The sequence below is a fragment of the Salvelinus alpinus genome, chromosome 24 (genome assembly GCF_045679555.1).
Source record: "Salvelinus alpinus chromosome 24, SLU_Salpinus.1, whole genome shotgun sequence".
Lineage (NCBI taxonomy): Eukaryota > Metazoa > Chordata > Actinopteri > Salmoniformes > Salmonidae > Salvelinus > Salvelinus alpinus.
This window is the reverse complement of record NC_092109.1, coordinates 23883925-23904032: the sequence shown is the minus strand read 5'-3', so window position 1 is coordinate 23904032 and position 20108 is coordinate 23883925. Positions and strand designations below refer to the sequence as shown.

Genomic DNA, 20108 nt, shown 5'->3' with positions numbered 1-20108 from the left:
TTATCCCAGCCCCGATCCCCAGGAGGCCTTTTGCCATTGTAAATAAGAACTTGTTCTTAACTGACTTGCCTAGTTAAATAAAGGTTAAATAATTAAAATACAAAATTATACTTTGGTAATGTAAACATACACTACTGTTCAAAAGTTTGGGGTTACTTAGAAATGTCCTTGTTTGTGAAAGAAAATCAATTTTTTTGTTAGCACAGCTGAAAACTGTTGTACTGATTAAGGAAGCAATAAAACTGGCCTTATTTAGACTAGTTGAGTATACCGCTAAAAACTCGTCAGTCTATTCTGGCAGCTTCATTAAATAGTACCCGCAAAACACCAGTCTCAACGTCCACAGTGAAGAGGCGACAACGGGATGCTGTTCTTCTAGGCAGAGTTGCAAAGAAAAAGCCATATCTCAGACTGGCCAATAAAAAGAAAAGATTAAGATGGGCAAAAGAACAGACACTGGACAGAGGAACTCTGCCTAGAAGAACAGCATCCCGGAGTCATCCTCTTCACTGTGGACGTTGAGACTGGTGTTTTGCAGGTACTATTTAATGAAGCTGCCAGAATAGACTGACGAGTTTTTAGCGGTATACTCAACTAGTCTAAATAAGGCCAGTTTTATTGCTTCTTTAATCAGTACAACAGTTTTCAGCTGTGCTAAAATAATTGCAAAAGGGTTTTCTAATGATCAATTTGACTTTTAAAATTATAAACTTGGATTAGCTAACACAACGTTCCTTTGGAACACAGGAGTGATGGTTGCTGACAATGGGTCTCTGTACGCCTATGTAGATATTCCATTAAAAAATCTGCTGTTTCCAGCTACAATAGTAATTTACAACATTAACAATCTCTACACTGTATTTCTGATCAATTTGATGTTATTTTAATGGACAAGAAATGTGCTTTTATTTAAAAAACAAGGACATTTCTAAGTGACCACACACTTTTGAATGGTAGTGTATGTTTTCAATGCCAATAAAGCCCTTTGAAGTGAATTGAGAGAGAGAGAGAGAGAGAGAGAGAGAGAGAGAGAGAGAGAGAGAGAGAGAGAGAGAGAGAGAGAGAGAGAGAGAGAGAGAGAGAGAGAGAGAGAGAGAGAGAGAGAGAGAGAGAGAGAGAGAGAGAGAGAGAGAGAGAGAGAGATGTTGAGAAAAAGGGGAAAAGAACAGGATGGGTTGAGAGAGAGTGGAAAGATTAGGTCTGGGGGGAAAAGAGAGTGAAAGACATAGCTTAAGTATCAAACTTTGAAAAATAGGGGGTCATGGAAGGGCCTACCGCGTTATCACAGGGTCCAGAACTAGGGACATTTGAATGCCTATGACGGTTGTCTGTGTCTTGGGCAGCTGTGTGTGTCCATGTGTGTGATATACAGGTATCAGTGCGTGTGTGAATCTGTGACAGGCCTTACCTGGGGGCTGACACTGGGACCGTAGCCCATGCCGGGCGAGGACATGGAGTGTGGGCCCATGGGGGAGTTGATGACAGAAAAGGGCGAGCCCAGGCCGTTCATGGGAGAACTCAGGGTGCTGATCGGAGAGTGCAAGGAGCCTGAGGGCCCCATGGAGGACGGGTTGAGCAGGGATGGGTGCATGCCCCGGTGGGACGTGGGAGAGCTCAGTGGAGATGAGGTCACCTGACCTGATGAATCTACACACGAAAGGAGAAGAAAATATGTCAGAAATGGCAGCGTCATTAGCAGTACTATCGTCGTTATCACCGATAATATGATCATCATGATCGTCATCAGCAGCAGCAGGAGCAGCATCAACATCTCCAACGTACTCTCAAAGAGAGCTGTTATTTGAATCAATACCAGAACTGTCTAGCGGTATTAACTTGCCGCAAAAGCCATTACTTTATGATCTATCATGATCTATTCATATGTGATGAAAGATAAACATTGTGGACTGCAGAACAACTGGAGGGTCTTGTTTCTCATGGTCCGATAGTCTTTAGGTGCCTTTTGGCAAACTCCAAGTGGGCTGTCATCTACCATAAAGGCCTGATTGGTGGAGTGGTGCAGAGATGGTTGTCCTTCTGGAAGGTTCTCCAATCTCCCCAGAGGAACTCTAGAGCTCTGTCAGAGTGACCATCGGGTTCTTGGTCACCTCCCTGACCAAGTCCCTTCTCCCCCGATTGCTGTTTGGCTGGGCAGCCAGCTCTAGGAAGAGTCTTGGTGGTTCCAAACTTCTTCCATTTTAGAATGATGGAGGCCACTGTGTTCTTGGGGACCTTCAATGCTGCAGAAATGTTTTGATACCCTTCCCCAGATTTGTGCCTCGACACAATCCTGTCTCTGAGCTCTACGGACAATTCTATTGACCTCATGGCTTGGTTTTTGGGACCTTATATAGACAAGTGTCTGCCTTTTGCAAATCATGTCTAATCAATTGAAGTTACCACAGGTGGACTCCAATCAAGTTGTAGAAACATCTCATGGATGATCAATGGAAACAGGATGTACCTGAGCTCAATTTCGAGTCTCATAGCAAAGGGTCTGAATACTTCTGTTAATAAGCTATTTCTGTATTATGTTTTTAATAAATGTGCAAAAATTTAAAAAAAATACATTTTCTGCTTTGTCATTATGGGGTATTGTGTGTAGATTGCTGAGGAACTTGTTTTATTTCATCCATTTTAGAATAAGGCTGTAACATAACAAAATGTGGGGAAAAGTCAAGGGGTCTGAATACTTTGCGAAGGCACTGTATAGGCCTATGGTCTAGGCTACATGAGGTGTGTGACTATGATTTGAAAAAGTCGCAAAGAAAAGCATGCGCTGCTTCTTACCTTAAGCTGGGCATCATTCACAAGAGATAATATATCATTTACAAGAGATAATATATCATTCACAAGAGATAATATATCATTCAAAAGAGATAATATATCATTCACAATAAATAATATATCATTCACACGAGATAATATATCATTCACAAGTGATAATATATCATTCACAAGAGATAATATATCATTCACAAGAGATAATATATCATTCACAAGAGATAATATATCATTCACAAGAGATAATATATAATTCACAAGAGATAATATATCATTCACAAGTGATAATATATCATTCACAAGTGATTGGCTAATATTGTCACCCATCACATTATTCTTGGTTGAATCTTGTCTTTACACATACTAAATAATATATGTGTGAAAGGTGATTTGATTTAGAATGGACCATTATCATGCACCTGTCTCGAAACATGTGCTATTTGAAAAAATGCATGTCATCTATGCAGTTAAATAGTGAATGGAGGACTCTTTTATCATGCCAGCCAGGTAGGCTACACTCCTGTTGTAAAGATAAGCAATATGCTTAATATTAGGAAAGTTGATCAATAAATATAGTAGGCCTAGCCTATAGAAAGCTGATGGGATCCTCCTCTATTTAATAGAGGCCATCACTCTTGTTTTCTCACGAAATTGCATAGCCTATAGAAATGTTGCGCAACATGAGCTCATGGGCTCCCATGAAGTGTTTGATTAGATTTTAGATTAGATTTGCATTGATGTCAGAGTGATTAGAGGGACAATATAGTGCTGAGTACCAGGCAGTTAGCAAGTTTGGTAGGCTACTAATGACCATCAGCAGCATCAGAGCTTGGAGAAGCCAAATTACCGTGACTAAACGGTCATGTAGAATTTAACTGCTGGCATGACTCGTGACAGCCGGTGTGGCGGTCACAAGTCATAACTGCCCTAGCCACGACCCTGATCCTGACCTTTCAACAGGACAGCTGAACTTGAGCTCTGCTCTGCAGGGCTGGAGGACGAGAAAGAGACAGTTGTGCTTCACTTGGGACAGCCTTCCTCTGCTCTCAGAGTCTATTAAGCTCTGAAACTTCTCCTTCTCCCTGTCTCTCTCTCTATCTCTCTCTCCCTTCTCCCTGTCTCTCTCTATCTCTCTCTCCCTTCTCCCTGTCTCTCTCTATCCCTCTCTCTCCCTTCTCACTGTCTCTCTCTCCCTTATCCCTGTCCCTCTCCCTCCCTTCTCCCTGTCTCTCTCTCTCTCTCCCTTCTCCCTGTCTCTCTCTCTATCTCACTCTCTCCCTTCTCCCTGTCTCTCTCTCTCTGTATCTCTCTCTCCCTTCTCCCTGTCTCTCTCTCTCTATCTCTCTCTCCCTTCGCCTTGTCTCTCTCTCTCTCTATCTCTCTCTCTCCCTTCTCCCTGTCTCTCTCTCTCCCTTCTCCCTGTCTCGCTCTCTATCTCTCCCTCTCCCTTCTCCCTGTCTCTCTATCTCTCTCTCTCCCTTCTCCCTGTCTCTCTCTCTCTCTCTCTCTCCCTTCTCCCTGTCTCTATGTCTCTCTCTCCCTCTCCCTTCTCCCTGTCTCTCTCTCTATCTCTCTCTCTCCCTTCTCCCTGTCTCGCTCTCTATCTCTCTCTCTCCCTTTCCCCTGTCTCTCTCTCTATCTCTCTCTCCCTTCTCCCTGTCTCGCTCTCTCTCCCTTCTCCCTGTCTCTCTCTTTCTCTCTCTATCCCTTCTCCATGTCTCTCTCTCTCTATCTCTCTATCTCTCTCTCCATTCTCCCTGTCTCTCTCTCTCTCTCTCTCTCTCTCTCTATCTCCCTCTCTCCCTTCTCCCTGTCTCTATCTCTCTCTCTCCCTTTCCCCTGTCTCTCTCTCTCTCTATCTCTCTCTCCCTTCTTCCTGTCTCTCTCCCTGTATCGCTCTCTCTCCCTTCTCCCTGTCTCTCTCTCTATCTCTCTCTCTCCCTTCCCCCTGTCTCTTTCTCTATCTCTCTCTCCCTTCACCCCGTCTCTCTCTCTCTCTCTCTCTCCCTTCTCCCCGTCTCTCTCTCTATCTCTCTCTCCCTTCCCCCTGTCTCTCTCTCTCCCTTCTCCCTGTCTCTCTCTCGCCCTTCTCCCTGTCTCTCTCTCTCCCTTCTCCCTGTCTCTCTCTCTCTCTCCCTTCTCCCTGTCTCTCTCTGTCTCTCTCCCTTCTCCCTGTCTCTCTCTCTTTCCCTGTCATCTCCCTGTCATCAAGGCAAAGGATGGCTACTTTGAAGAATCTCAAATGTAACATATATTTTCATTTAACACTTTTGACTGGTACTGTATACTGTATGTACATACTACCTAAATTAGTGTACCTCAACTAACCCGTTCCCCTGCAAATTGACTCAGTACCGGTACCCCTTGTATTTATTGTTATTTTATTTGTTACTATTTTTCTTTCGTTTATTTAGCAATTTTTCTCACTTACTTTTTTAGAACTCTGCATGGATGGTGAAGGGGTCATACATAAGCATTTCACTGTAAGGTTACGGCACCTGTTGTATTCGGCGCATGAGACAAATATATACAGTATATATTTTTTTATGTGACTCATTGCCGGGCAGTCACTGGCATACCGCACACCCCCAAAGCCCCCACAAGGCAGGGGACCCACGAGCTCTGGGGGCCCATGCACATGTCATCAAAATCATTTTTTAAAAACATTTAACAAATAATTTTGACAGTAACCTTCCAAAAAGTAATTCAGAAACCTTTTAAATGTCTATATGTACTAGGAAGCTAAGTGTTTGTTTCTTTGGCTTCAGGAATGTGACTGAAAAGTTACTCGGGCCTTGAAAAATTAAACTGATTGAAAGTATGAGGGGATATGAGTGTACAAATGCTGTGGTCAAGGCTACGACGGTGCCAGTGCAATGACTTACAGGTGGTCAGGTGTTGAAAAGCACATATCAGACCGGGAGCCTAATGATTCTTAGGTAGTTCTTTATGAGTTTTAGTTGAGAAAACGGATGGTTAAAACAGCTTTATTGCCGTAGCAACAGCAAGGAAACTGTACAGAAGGGAGGTGTGCTTCAAATACAGCAGTTCTGCAACACCTTTAATTGAGCCTCTCATTGTCCTTAATTGTCCGCCTCAACACGTTGCGGAAAGAGATGGACTGTATAGGAAGCTCTTGGAATAGGTCGTCTGGATACTGGCAGATGCAAACAGATGATCATCTTTAGCGGACAACCGTTGTTGTGGGCTTGAACAAAAAAGCCTTTTGCGATTTTGATCATACTGGTGAACCAGCATTTGAGTTGTGTGGTTGCAAACATCAACAATCCCTTACCTCTGGTATATCTTGGCATCATTTCAGACTAAGTTTAAATTGTGTGCAGTTCAATTAACATATTATGCACAATTTCTCAATAAAGTCTGGGTTGAACACAACACAGGAGGACTTCAGGAGACCAGGGGAGTTCAACAATAAATAGTGCTTGAATTTATCCTCAAGCCGACTACTTTTTTCGTCATTGTTATTTGATGCACCATTTTTATAAATGTTATTTGTTATTTGATGCACCATTTTTATAAATGTGTATAAATAGCAGTTAAATATACAGCTATAGATAGTACACTGCATAATGAAACAATCCCTAGTAAAGTAGAGATTTGAGGGTGGACTGACTGTATTATTTGGCATTAACGGACTGGTTTTAAGCACAACTTTCTATCCAAGCTGGGAGAGAGCACGAGGACAGCTCATGTCATACAGGTTCAGCTAGCAGGACAGGACAGTTGTATATTCAAAACATTCTATTGGTAGCTGATTAGCATGCTGTTGCATCGAAAATACATTTTGCAATCTGCAATGTTTGAATTTCCAACATTAATCACTGAACAAATAATGACATTATTGCCACCAACCAGCAGTCTAAAGATTGCAGCATTGTGACACTGTGTATAGCTTTGTGAAATGTTAGTTAGGCTTAACATGAGAAAATGATGACCAAATAAGCCTACAAATAAACATTTATTCATTAGCTAAAGCAAAGCTATACATGCCCTGGCACCACAGGGGCGAACTCTGACCTTGTGGGGGGGTCAAGAGAAAAGGTGTTATGCCAGTGTGGGCAGTCCGTTATGCTATCAGCTGTCATCACAGAGGATATGAAAGAGAGGGGAGGTGGGATGTACAGATTAGGCAGATCACTCTGTGCTTGGTGACAGGGCTATACATGATGACTATGGCTATATCTCTCACTCTCCCTCCCTCTCTCAAATCTCTTTCTTTCACTTCCTCCTTTATGCCTCTGTCCACTACCCACTTTGTCAAGGTTGCTAACAACATAAGCTGGCTTTCAGTGCACCTTCGCAAAGAATATCCTCAGATATGGACAAACAAATGTAGAGCAGGCCTCATCCATCCTGCCATGTTTCATAGGGGGCTGAATTCCTCTTTTTCTGCACAGCAAAATAAAACTGATGGATTTCTCAATTAGGTGACAGTTGAGAATAACAAGTCCAGTTTGGAGCGTTCTCCAGCAACGCTTTGTCTCTGTCCCACTGACATCACAGCCCAGTGTGTGTGTGTGTGTGTGTTGGAGGTATTTCCTCAGTGAGAGGGGGGCATGGGGCTTTGCACCCCTCAGTCTCTCCTGGTCAGCAGGCTTCCTAACAGCAGCCAGGTTGCCAGCTCAGCTCAGCCAAACACTTCCCCTGCATCCTGCTCTCTTCACGAGCACTTCCTGCAAACACGCCACTACCTCACAGTCACATACACAGGACGGGAGGGAGGGGCAGTCCTATCCACTCCCAAACAAACACTCTTCAATAAATGGCCAACTCTATATCAGTTCTATAATTAATCCTCGGACTGATGATATTCAAGTGCTTCCATCCTCATGATGACATGTTATTCTTCCCATTGCTAAAGAAGCTCTGTCTGAGCCAGCAGTTCCTCAAATCCATCCTCCAATTGGGTTTTAATTCAGGGTGATAAAGCAGGCTGTGGAATTAGAGCTGCCAATCTGTCAATGTGGGGCCTCAGTGGGGGGTGCTGGTTAGCTGACAGAGAGAGGGGAGAGGAGGCCCAGGCTGAGGCAGGCAGGCCCTAACCCTCAGGGGGATGAGTGAGAGCCAGGATGTGGGGCAACTCAAGCCTCTCTCTCTCTCTGGCTGTTAGCAGGGGACCAGGGCTCAGTGAAGAGACCAGAGCAGGAAGACATAAGAACATGACTGTATGTCTGTTGAGTGCTGACCTTGCCTTGCCTGAGGCTGATTCTGTGTTTAGTCATAAGTGTATGACTCCATTTAGTTAAGTTAACCTAATTTATCATAAATGGGTACAGTGTGCTGTATGTGTGTGTGTGTGCTCCTGTGTGTGTGCTTGTGTGTGTATTTGCCCACCAAGCCTAAGTGGCGCTTGCTTGTGTGTTCTTGTGCGAGTGAGTGGGTGGGGATGCCAGAGCGGGATTACAGATGGATGAAAAGGGCTCTGGCTCTAATCCCCCCCAGAGAGGGGCACAGCTGTTAGAAGAGGGGACAGACAGGGTGGGGGTAGTGGGACGGTACTGCCACCACTGCAGTCTCTGTCACCAAGGTCACAGAGTGACACTGCGGAGCTAACCATTTTCTAAATTCTCTTCAAAGGCAGCAAGGAAAATCCAATCAATATATACCTTGGTGCTTCTATCCTGCCTCTACTGGGTCTCTTACTATCGTATCCGCTATAGCTGCCTGAGCTCCTCCCAGCTCTACTAGCCCTCTACTAGCAGCTCACTATGCTTTCATTCCAACCCGTTTTCTCTTCCACACACTCATTTCTGTCCCGACCTGTTGAGCTGGGAAGCGAAACATGTTTTACAAGTCGTCTGAAGAAACAGGGCAAGTTCCAGCGACCGTTTGTACTACCTGCACCGCACATAAAACAAATATGCTCACAAGATTAGATAAGAGCGTTTAAAAGAGAGCTGGAGGGGGGGGGGGGGGAGTAGAGGGGGGGAACTGGTGGCAACATCCAAAAAACAGTGGCAGGTGTCCAGGTCTCCTCTGTGCCAACACAACACACAACACAAAAGGTTGACACATGTTTTGATGGGGAATGAAAGTGTTTCTGAGCTTTGTCGTTCCGAATGGCTTCCAGCGCTGCCTGCCTGTTCTGACAGATACAAATGAGGAAATTAGCGCCCATCTCAAAGGCAGGAGGCGGCAGAGTGCAACACTAAACACTCCACACAGGCAGGACTCTCCCTTGTGCTTTTTCTCCCTCCCTCCCTCAGTGTGCTTTCTTTGTGGAAACCAGCCAGGTCCTCTCATTCAGCTGAGCTGTGTTATGTTGTTTATAGGATGTGATAAGAGCTGAGATGAGAGGGGAGGTGTTTGGGGCATTCAGTATTCTACTCTGTGACATGAGGCCTGACTGCTGTATACAGGAGTCGGACTGGGAGGAGGCTGGGGAGGGGAGTTAGGTGAAGGGTGTCCCAGAGATAAATGGGAGTGGGTGGGAGGGTCAGGGGAGCACACCCCCAGAGATGTGAAAGGAGGGAGGGGAGGACCCCAGGTCCTGGACCTCACACAGCAGTGGGATCCTGCCAGAGACCTGACTGCATGACTAATGTCTGCACTTGAAAATAAATTGGGTTAATTTATTAATTGTCCTGCTTCTCTCTCTCCCTCCTTTTATCCAAATTACTTACAGTCATGTATGCATACATTTTAAGTATGGGTGGACCCAGAATCAAACCCACTATCCTGGCATTGCAAGCACCATGCGCTACTAACTGAGCTACAGACCAATTCCTTCTTTCTCTGTTTCTGTCTTTCTTCCTTGCTTTTCTCTCTCTCTCTCTGCCTTCACCTCTGTTCTGGGGGTTGATAGTGTATAACTGAGCCACAGAAGGATCACATTTAGTTTATCTGTCTGGAACAGTTACAGTATCATCATGCACGGAGAACAAAGCCACTTTGCATTCCTCTGAGGCAGAGAGTTTAATAAAACCAAGCTCATTCTTACAAAGCCTGGTCTGTGCTCTGAGAGTTCTGTGAAGAGACAGTCAATTGGTTGGATCCTGTTAGTGTACTGGTGTTCAGACATAGGGCCTATAAGGGTCTAGTTCAGTTCTGAAAGAAGAGGGATTATTTGTTTCAACACATAGAACCAGTGAGTCAGTGACTCATGAGTCATAACTCTCTAGGCCATGTGCTTTCAGAGGCGTGTTAGTGGCAGTGGTGGGATTTCTGATGGATTCCTAAAGCACCACCAGCCCATCAGCTCTGTGTTAAAGTGCTTCTGCCACCATCAGGGGGTCCTGCATTATGAATAAGAACACCCCGTAACCGGACCCAAACGGAGAGGACCTAAAACCTCAGGAACACAGAGTCTGTTCCTAGCGCTTCTCTCATCTCCCTCTCCAACTGCCATCCTCCATAATTCAACTACCCAACGCCACCGGGGAGATTTGGTTGGAGGATGTGGGGGAGGGAGGGGGATAAAGTGACAACAAAACAGACTCTTCGAAATCCATGGAAATCACCGACGTCATTTTCATGATGCACTCATTCTTCCTGCAGAGTCAGGATGACTCAATGTCAATCCCCACCACATCCACTCTCTCCAGTCCCTTCACTCTAACATTGGGATACACACAGCAAATGCAAATGCCCCATTATACCCACATCCCTCCATAGGCCTCTTCAGATCCTTAACAATGTCATAAAGAGATAGATTTCCAGGAGGCATAACACTGACAACGAGAGGAGCCTCAGAGCCGTATGCCACCTTGGCAGGGTCCCGGCTCAGACTCTATGCACAATGGGTTTTCCATACTGCTCTTATGGCAGCGGTCCACTCCAGAAATGATGCCATCGCTGATAACCAGTCCAGGAAAAAATAGATAATTTCACAGATTTTCACAGCCTTGTACTCAGCATCAAGACCAACGGGAGCCTTCATCCTCTTGGTGAATCATTCACACGTTGTCCGCCTCATTACAGCGGCTAGGCTCATAAACCAGCACTTGAGTTTGGGCTTTCTTATCGACGCAGCCTTGTGCAGCCACTTCCCTCTTTTGAGGCTCCGCGCAAAATCTATTACTCACAAAGATGTTTGGAGGTAGGAGGAATGGCGGTTTGAAGACCCAGAGTGAGCACGGCGCAGGGCAGCCGCAGCAGTGAGGATGAAACAGCCGTCATTAGCATTTCTCAGGGAGGTTCTGGTGTATTCACAGGTATGAGGGAGAGAAAACAGAACCCAATCCAAAGAGGCCCACACCGCTGTTGCATAATTCCAGGCCCCAAAAACAAAAATGAAAGGAAATGAAGATATTGGCATGCTCATTTGGAGTGTTTTACCTACGACGTCTGAATCCGCCGAGAAATGACAAGCAACTACCATGGCACTTTATCCAGGATGCTTGGCGAGAAAAGTGACTTCTGTGTACGTGTTAACAATATTTATGAGACTTTTATTATGATACTCCTCACACTCGCTATCAATAATTTAACTGCTGCACTGTTTATTATGATGACTTTCTCAATGCAGGACAATTTTTTTTGCGTGTGAGTATGCGCGCGAGTGTTTGCTCATTAATCAGGGAGACTCTCTCTCTAGGTTTGTATAAACAGGCTAATCTGGTCCACACAGTTTAAGCAGTCAGAGTAAATGTTCCAGCCTGATGTGTTTACTCTATGGCAAGGGGGAGCTGGCAAGAAAGGACAGGGTGTGGGGTAGGTGGGGGCTCAGGGTGACGGCTATTGCTTTCTCCGGCAGTCATGACGAGAGGAGATGCGAGCCGACAGCAGAACCGCAACTGTCGCGGAAGACTCCGGGAAGCCTAAATAAAGGTATTATTCTGCTCTCTCCTCTCCTCAACCCGCTTTCACTTTCTGAAAAGGCCCCTATCCCGTCTGCAAACCACATGTACAGTGAAAGAAAGAAAAAACGGGGGAAAAACGTCAATGCTGGAAAAGTGTCTGAAAGAAACTCAAATAGACCACCCATACCATCTCAGTAGGTGGGCCGCTAACGACCATCATTTGATACGGAATGTTGATATAACCTCATTCTCTTCTTTTATCCGCTGACACAACTGGCTTCATTAAGATTTAACTCTCTCTGTCCCTCTCACTCCTCTCCCCATGGCTGTGCCATCAGTCGGAAGAAAGAGCGTTTTTCTCTGGCTATGAGAGAATGAGCGGAGCGGCCTGGCTGACTGAAGTGGCTGGAGAGGCGACAGAGACACGGTTGGCCACGTCTAAGTGCCAGCTAAGCTGCAGATTACCAGCGCTATCGCCAACTGTGGCCTTGCTGCCAACACTGTGATCTGCTGATATGGCCTAATTGTTCTCTTTCGCTCCGAGGTGATACGGCATCTCTCTGTGAGCCAGACAGCTAGTCAGCCCCACCAGCAGCAGCGCTAGCTGGGGAACAAAAGAGCAGATGCTGCTCAGAGTAGATAGAGCTGGGCCAGGCCAGGCAGCACTACACTACACTCTCCATCCAGAGTGCCTGGCTGCCACAGAGGTTGATCTGTTCTGGAGAGCTTCCTACTGAGTGAAATTGATTTAGGAGTTTGGAGAGCGGCCAAATGCAGGGACGTCTGATAGAGCGATTCTCTGGATGAACTCGGCACAGTATTGATAAAAAGAGCAGGTATTTGTAAGGGATTCGGGGCAATGCAAATGTTCAGTTTCATGTAGCATGACAGGGATCTCTATCATATCAGTGTTCCTGTCTCCATCAGTGAGTCCATGGGATCTGTCTTACTGTACAGTCACACACTCCGTCATCTTCATGGCCAGAACAATACATGCCCAGAAGTTCAAATCCTGACAGGTCAGATCACACACAAACACACACACACCCACTATATCCTTTCAGTCCAAATCCATCTCCGCATGTACCTGAAAACTCCTTCACAGCCTCCCCTCATATCTCCCCATGTCCCTTTGAGCCCTTCAGCTGAAGCTATGACGTGCCATTCCTTTGTGTGACAGCCTGGGAATCACACTCATCAAGCCGGGGAGGCACATTCCTCCGGGCAAAAACTGGTTGAATCAAAGTTGTTTCCATGTCATTTCAACAACAAAAGTCTATGTGATGACGTTGAATCAACATGGAAAACTGATTGGATTTGCAAAAAGTCATCAACTTAAGGGAATTTCGTATTTTTTTCACCCAACGTTTAACCTAAATCCAAAGACATGGTGATTTTTATTTCACATTGAATTTGCATTAGTTGTCAACTCAACCAAATGTAAATCAAAACTAGACGTTGAACTGACGTCTGTGCCCAGTGGGATGCATATTTGTACATCAGAGATGCAGGCTGCAGCGTCCCCAAGCCCTACCACTCTCCTCTCCTCCGGAGCTCTATCTGCCTCACAATGGATGAGTTGATTAGAGCGGGAGCGAGACATTACATGTAAAGGTAATTACTGAAGCAGGACAACCTGTGGAGTCCTCCCCGGAGAAGATGATTACATCTGCTGCTGCCGGGTCAGCCCGGCCTCCCCTGGGCTCTCTGAAGACTCATTACCTTGTCAGAGGCAGGGCAGCGCTACGTAAATACGCCTCTAACAGCTAGCGCTAGGTAGGCAGCCCTGCTTTTACACAGAACAGAACAGGATGGAGATCAATCTCTTAGAGAGAAAAAAAGTGTTTTACTCTATAGATGGATGATTACGTGAGAGCTGTACGAGCCTGCTCTCAGCTCCTCTGTGGATCACCTACTATTATTAGGAAGATAGGCTAGCCTATTGTTTTACAGGTTTCCTTTAACCGAGTGGACACGACACAGCTCTGATTACAGTACTGTAGGGCTCTCAACATGGTCACATGGCTGCAAGAGCTGCTCATTGCAGGGACTATTTGTGTGTTCTCTGTAATATGCTTGCAGTAAACACGGTGATTCGGGGCAGCCAGGAAGCTATGATTCAATGTTGAGCTTCCTCTTTGTTGGCTATCTGAAATTGTATGCAAGCACTAGAGATCAAATCACAGCTGAGAGCCTTATCTACCCGCCTTGTTGCCAAACACACACACACACACACACACACACACACACACACACACACACACACACACACACACACACACACACACACACACACACACACACACACACACACACACACACACACACACACACACACACACACACACACACACATGTTTTTCCCATGCATCACCCTGCAGGGTAGCTGGGGCCCTGCAGCCTCTGCTTTTATGAGGCGTGAGGGGAGTCTGGTGGTCAGGACCTGTGCCTTCCCCAGGCCTGAAGAACTCTTCAGTGGAAAACCACAGAGTCTATTTAGTCGCCACTCAAGTCTAGGCAATTAGACAGAGAGAGGGAACAGGAAACCTTAAGAGGGAGGAGGAGGATACAGTAGGCTATGGGGCCTGAAACCATGTCTGAGTAGGACTGAGGTCTAATAAAACCATCCAACCACAGTTATGAATTATGACAATTATTAGGGAATAAAAACAGAATGGCCGTTCGTTCTACTGGTCAGACCACACTGAGGCATCTAACAGTCTAACAGACGACTGGCTCTTTCTGTAGTGAGCCTCTTCCACTATTCTACTACAGTGCATTCGCAAAGAATTCTGACCCCCCTTCCACATTTTGTTACGTTACAGCCTTATTTTAAAATTGTTATTAAATAATAAATTCCTCATCAACCTGCACACAATACCCCATAATGACAAAGTGAAAACAGGTTTTTATACATTTTTGCAAATTAAAAAAACAGAAATACCTTATTTACATAAGTATTCAGACCATTTTCTATGAGCTCAACTGCATCCTATTTCCAATGATCATCCGTGAGATGTTTCTACAACTTGATTGGAGTCCACCTTTGGTAAATTCAATTGATTGGACATGATTTGGAAAGGCACACACCTGTCTATATAAGGTCTCACATTTGACAGTGCTTGTCAGAGCAAAAACCAAGCCATGAGGTTGAAGGAATTGTCCGTAGAGCTCCGAGACAGGATTGTGATGAGGCACAGATCTGGGGAAGGGTACCAAAACATTTCTGCAGCATTGAAGGTCCCCAAGAACACAGTGGCCTCCATCATTGTTAAATGGAAAAAGTGTGGAACCACCAAGACTTCCTAGAGCTGGTCACCAGGGCAAACTGAGTAATCGGGGGAGAAGGGCCTTGGTCAGGGAGATGACCAAGAACCCGATGGTCACTCTGGCAGAGATCTAGAGTTCCTCTGTGGAGATGGCAGAACCTTCCTGAAGGACACCCATCTCTGCAGCACTCCACCAATCAGGCCTTTATGGTAGAGTGGCCAAACGGAAGCCACTCCTCAGTAAAAGGCACATGACAGCCCGCTTGGAGTTTGCCAAAAGGCACCTAAAGGACCCTCAGACCATGAGAAACAATATTTTCTGGTCTGATGAAACCAAGATGAAACTCTTTAGCCTGAATGCCAAGCATCACATCTGGAGGAATAATGGCACCATCCCTACGGTGAAGCATGGTGTTGGCAGCACTATGTGGTGGGGGTGTTTTTCAGCGGAAGGGACTAAAAGACTAGTTTGGATCGAGGGAAAGATGAACGGAGCAAAGTACAGAGAGGTAACAAGGTAACAAAATGTGGAAAAAGTCAAGGGGTCTGAATACTTTCCGTATAAGTACTCAGAGAGGGGTTGTGAATACATCTGATGAAGGTAATAAATGCTAATGATAGCAAGAGCCTTGGCCTCAGTTTCTGTGTTAATAGATTACATGGGGGAAACTTTGAAAACGTGTATCGGCGTATGTGTACGTGTGGATTTGATTATGTGTGTGTGTAGGATTCGTCCTTGGTCTCTGTCCAGAGCAGATGTTTCTACACATCACTCCACATATACCCTTGTAGGTTTGAGAGCGATATTATAATGGTTCATAAAAACTATAATTTCTCTCTTACACAAAGCTGGGTTTACATATCATTTAGGATAACAGATCCTTTTCAATTTGCGTCAGAAAGACAAAAGAACCTGGTTCCCGTTTCATTTTGGAAAAACAAAAAAGAATGTGATCTGTTTCAGTGGGAAGCCTGAATTTATTGACCATATAACAAGCCTTTGAAATATTTTTTTCTCCCCCGGTTTTTTTCGGAATATTATTATTTTCTTCTGGGCTGTGCAGTGCTGGGGCTCTGCGTAATGAAACCCAAATGGAGAATGATCTGGCTCTTGGCCCTGTTCTGTGCTGGAACAGAGCAGCAAGGGGGCCGCAGGGTGGGTTTGCCAGCCCCAGCCTTCCCCAGAAACATAGAGAAGGCAGTCCTCCAGTCCAGGCCCCAAGGGTGAGACTGAGGGGGAGTTGAAGGGGATGTGGGGGGGGCTGCTCTGGGAAACTATGTGTCTACGTGCTGCAGGAAGAGGCCTCGCGAGTCAGGGGGAACACACGCGCCTCACTGGGGGGGGGGGGGGGGGGCATGTGTGTGTGTCATATCGAATGTGTGCTTTGCACATTTCCGTCAACTCTCAGCACACAAATAACAACATAAAACCCAGGAGGGGGTCGGTAAAGGGACCACGAACTGTGGAGGGGGGCAGTTGTGATTCCAAGACAAACAGAATCATCAAATATAGTGAGGGTTCCTATTGAAGGATGATCCCCTGTCTCTCTCTCACACAATATAGAACACCATGGATATGAATGTTTGGCTAGCAGAAGCGTATTGAGGTTTCAGCGTACACATACTAAGTCAGGGGACGAGGCGTAAGGCCACACAAACCAAGGGACCACGTCCAGCCATTCACCAGACATCAAAGCAGATGACCACTTCACACCAGACAAACACCTTCTCGGACAACAACATAATAGATACACAGCCAATTATGGGCTTGTGTTGAGAATCCAACCAATAGAAAACAGGCGCCAACAAAGCATCTGTCAGAGAAGTCATGATGACAACAAAACCCTGCTGGCTAAAATCCTAGCTCAAACAAATGCATATTTCTTAAAACATCCTTGCTTCAGTCTCCACATTGTAATTAAGTTGTATCGTATTGCACTATGGGATCACTATTGCGAGTGATTCCAGGTGTTTCTGCCAGTTAGCAGGACAGAGGGCCATCATAACTGATTACACTGATATTGTGTGCCTGGAGAAATGATTTTCAGGACAGCACCAGTTCAAACAGGGACACATCCTATTGATGTATTATAGGCAGGTAATCCTTTAGAGAGAAAGACACATGGACCAAGTCAACCATCCTAATAAGCATTAACGGTTATGGCATCCATGTAGCGCAGAGGATCAAACCAACTTACTGTTCCCTTCTCTCAGTACCTTCTTCCTTCCTTCCTTCCTTCCTTCCTTCCTTCCTTCCTTCCTTCCTTCCTTCCTTCCTTCCTTCCTTCCTTCCTTCCTTCCTTCCTTCCTTCCTTCCTTCCTTCCTTCCTTCCTTCCTTCCTTCCTTCCTTCCTTCCTTCTCTCTCTCTCTCGCTCTCTCTCTCTCTCTCTCTCTCTCTCTCTCTCAATTCAATTCAATTCAATTCAATTTGCTTTATTGGCATGACGTAACAATGTACATATTGCCAAAGCTTGTTTACAATGTAAAAATGAGAATCAAAATTGTCAACGGACAACAGTAACAACAATAACCAAGGGTCAAAATAACCATACATTCAACAATAACAATAAACATACAGTAAAGGACATGTGCAGGTTGATTGGTCTGTCAGACACTGTCCCTCAACTTATGGCAGGCAGCAATGTAGTGTGCTGCCAACCCACAGCTCTCTGCGTCCTCCCCCAACAGGACGGGTAGCCTATCCTCATCAGAGAGGTCTTTGAAACCTTGAATAAGAGTTTCAAATTTGGGGAAATGACACTCTCTAATTGTTTTATATTTTTGACATTTTGTCAGGAAATGCAGCTCCGTCTCAGGTTCTGCTATTGTGCAGTGGTTGCACAGCCTTTCCTCTACAGGGAGCCAGGTTTTCCTGTGTCTACCCTTCTCAATGGCAAGGCTGTGCTCACTGAGCCTGTACTTTGTCAAGGTTTTTCTAAAGTTTTGATCAGTAACCATGGTCAAATATTTAGCCACGGTGTACTGTCGATTTAGGGCCAGATAGCACTGCATTTTGCTCTGTGCTTGTGCTTGTGTTTCCCAATAAGCAATATAGTTTTGTTTTGACTGTGTTGTAATTTGGTTTATCCTGATTGATTGGATGTTCTGGTCCTGAGGCTTCAGTGTGTTAGTAGAACAGGTTTGTGAACTCAGCCCCAGGACCAGCTGGATGAGGGGACTCTTTTCTTTGTTCAGCTCTTGGTATTGCAGGGCTTGGTAATGATATGAGAGGGGGTCACTGTATTTTAGATGTTTCCAAAACTTAATTGCTCTTTTTTGAGTTTTTATTATTAGTGGATATTTGCCTAATTCTGCCCTGCATGCATTGTTTGTAGTTTTCCTCTGGACATGTAGGAGAATCTTACAGAACTCTGCATGCAGGGTTTCAATGGGATGTTTGTCCCATTTGATGAAATCTTGTTTTGCAAGTGGACCCCACACCTCGCTGCCATAAAGTGCAATTGGTTCAATGACATATTCAATTAGTTTTAGCCAAATTTTAATAGGTATTTCAATTTGAATTTGCTTTTTAATTGCGTAGAATGCCCTGCGTGCTTTCTCTCTCAGTTCATTCACTGCTTCATTAAGGTGTCCAGTTGAGCTTATTTTTAAACCTAAGTAATTGTAGTGTGTGCAGTGCTCTATATATTTTGTACCAATTGAGAACTTTGGTCTAATTCCCTGAGATCTGGATCTTCTCTGGAAAATCATTATTTTAGTCTTTTTGGGGTTTACTGCCAGGGCCCAGGTCTGGCAGTACTGCTCTAGCAGGTCCAGGCTCTCTCTCTCTCTCTCTCTCTCTACCCCTTTCTACTTCCATCTCTCTCTCTCTCTCTCTCTCTCTCTATTTCCATCTCTTTCTCTCTCTCTCCCGCTTTCTATTTCCATCTCTCTCTCTCTCCCCCTCTCTATTTCCATCTCTCTCTCTCTATCCATCTCTCTATCCATCTCCCTCTCTCTCTCTCTCTCTCTCTCTCTCTCTCTCTCTCTCTCTCTCTCTCTCTCTCTCTCTCTCTCTCTCTCTCTCTCTCTCTCTATTTCCATCTCTTTCTCTCTCTCTCCCGCTTTCTATTTCCATCTCTCTCTCTCTCCCCCTCTCTATTTCCATCTCTCTCTCTCTATCCATCTCTCTATCCATCTCCCTCTCTCTCTCTCTCTCTCTCTCTCTCTCTCTCTCTCTCTCTCTCTCTATCCATCTCTCTGTGTGTTTGTTCATCAGAGGGGGTCCCTAGAGGAGGATGATAATCCCGGTTTGGGAGAGTCTGTCTTTTAAGTCCTGGGAAGACGCACTGGGCTCAGTGCTGAAGGATCCCTGCCTGCATCTCCAGAGGCCTGCGTCAGCATCCTCTCCTCCTTCTCTTCCTCCTTTACTCTCCCTCTCTGTCCCTCTGTCTCCCTCTGTTCCTCTGCTGCTCACGTTTTCACCCTCTCATCATGTTTCTCTTTCATTATGCAGGCGGAGGGTGCTGGCAGGGACGTGACCAGCGTTCGCTGCTGCTGCCACTGGCATTTAGACAACAAAAACACAAACACTGAGCACACACAGAGGTGTTGGAAAGTGAAATGAAAGTATGTGACTGTATTACTCCAGGGAAAGGTTTCTGTTGAGCACAGTAGGTCTCAGACAGTCATTAATAAACAGATGTCTCAGTCAGTCATGAGGAGGGAGAGATACTTCCTTCATTTTTTTTTTAGATATATATCTTTTTCAATTTAACCTTTATTTAACTAGGCAAGTCAGTTAAGAACAAATTCTGTCTGAAGCAGATGGTCATCTATCTGGGCCCCTCTGAGACAGGACAGGAGATTTTTAACATCTTGATCTCAACACCCTCATTTTGTATTTTGTCGCAGGTCAGTCAAGAGGAGTGAGAGATCTTCTATCTGGGCCCCTATGAGAAAGTTCTGGTGAGCAGGTAAGATCAGCCATCCCAGAGGTTTTTCAGTGTGTCTGAGCTCAGCTTGCCTTTTGAAGAGCTCATCTCTTCTCCTGGCAGAGCTGGACAGCTTTTATTTTAGGAGAGGACAAAGATGTAAGAGCCTAATCCTTAATAATACATGCTTGTATTCCTCACTCACACACACCATTCCCAAACTCCTCTCCCTGCTTTAATGACTCCAAACCTGTAATACTTCTTAAAAGGTAGTCATAGTTTATTTAACTAGGCAAGTCAGTTAAAAACAAATTCTTAATTACAATGACAGCCTAGGCACAGTGGGTTAACTGCCTTGTTCAGAACGACAGGTTTTCACCTTGTCAGGTCTGGGATTTGATCTTGCAACCTTTCAGTT

General features: G+C 45.1%; 1 protein-coding gene across 7 annotated transcripts in view; it reads right to left on the bottom strand.

Annotated features, from left to right (window-relative positions):
• The window catches only part of LOC139552367 (retinoic acid receptor RXR-alpha-A-like), a 151704-nt gene that overhangs the window by 60568 nt on the left and 71028 nt on the right, over positions 1-20108 (bottom strand). For all 7 annotated transcript variants that reach the window (XM_071364038.1, XM_071364039.1, XM_071364033.1 and 4 more), the window contains one exon: positions 1409-1647. In XM_071364038.1, the coding sequence (XP_071220139.1) occupies positions 1409-1647 (239 nt within the window). The remainder of the gene's footprint in view (positions 1-1408; positions 1648-20108) is intronic.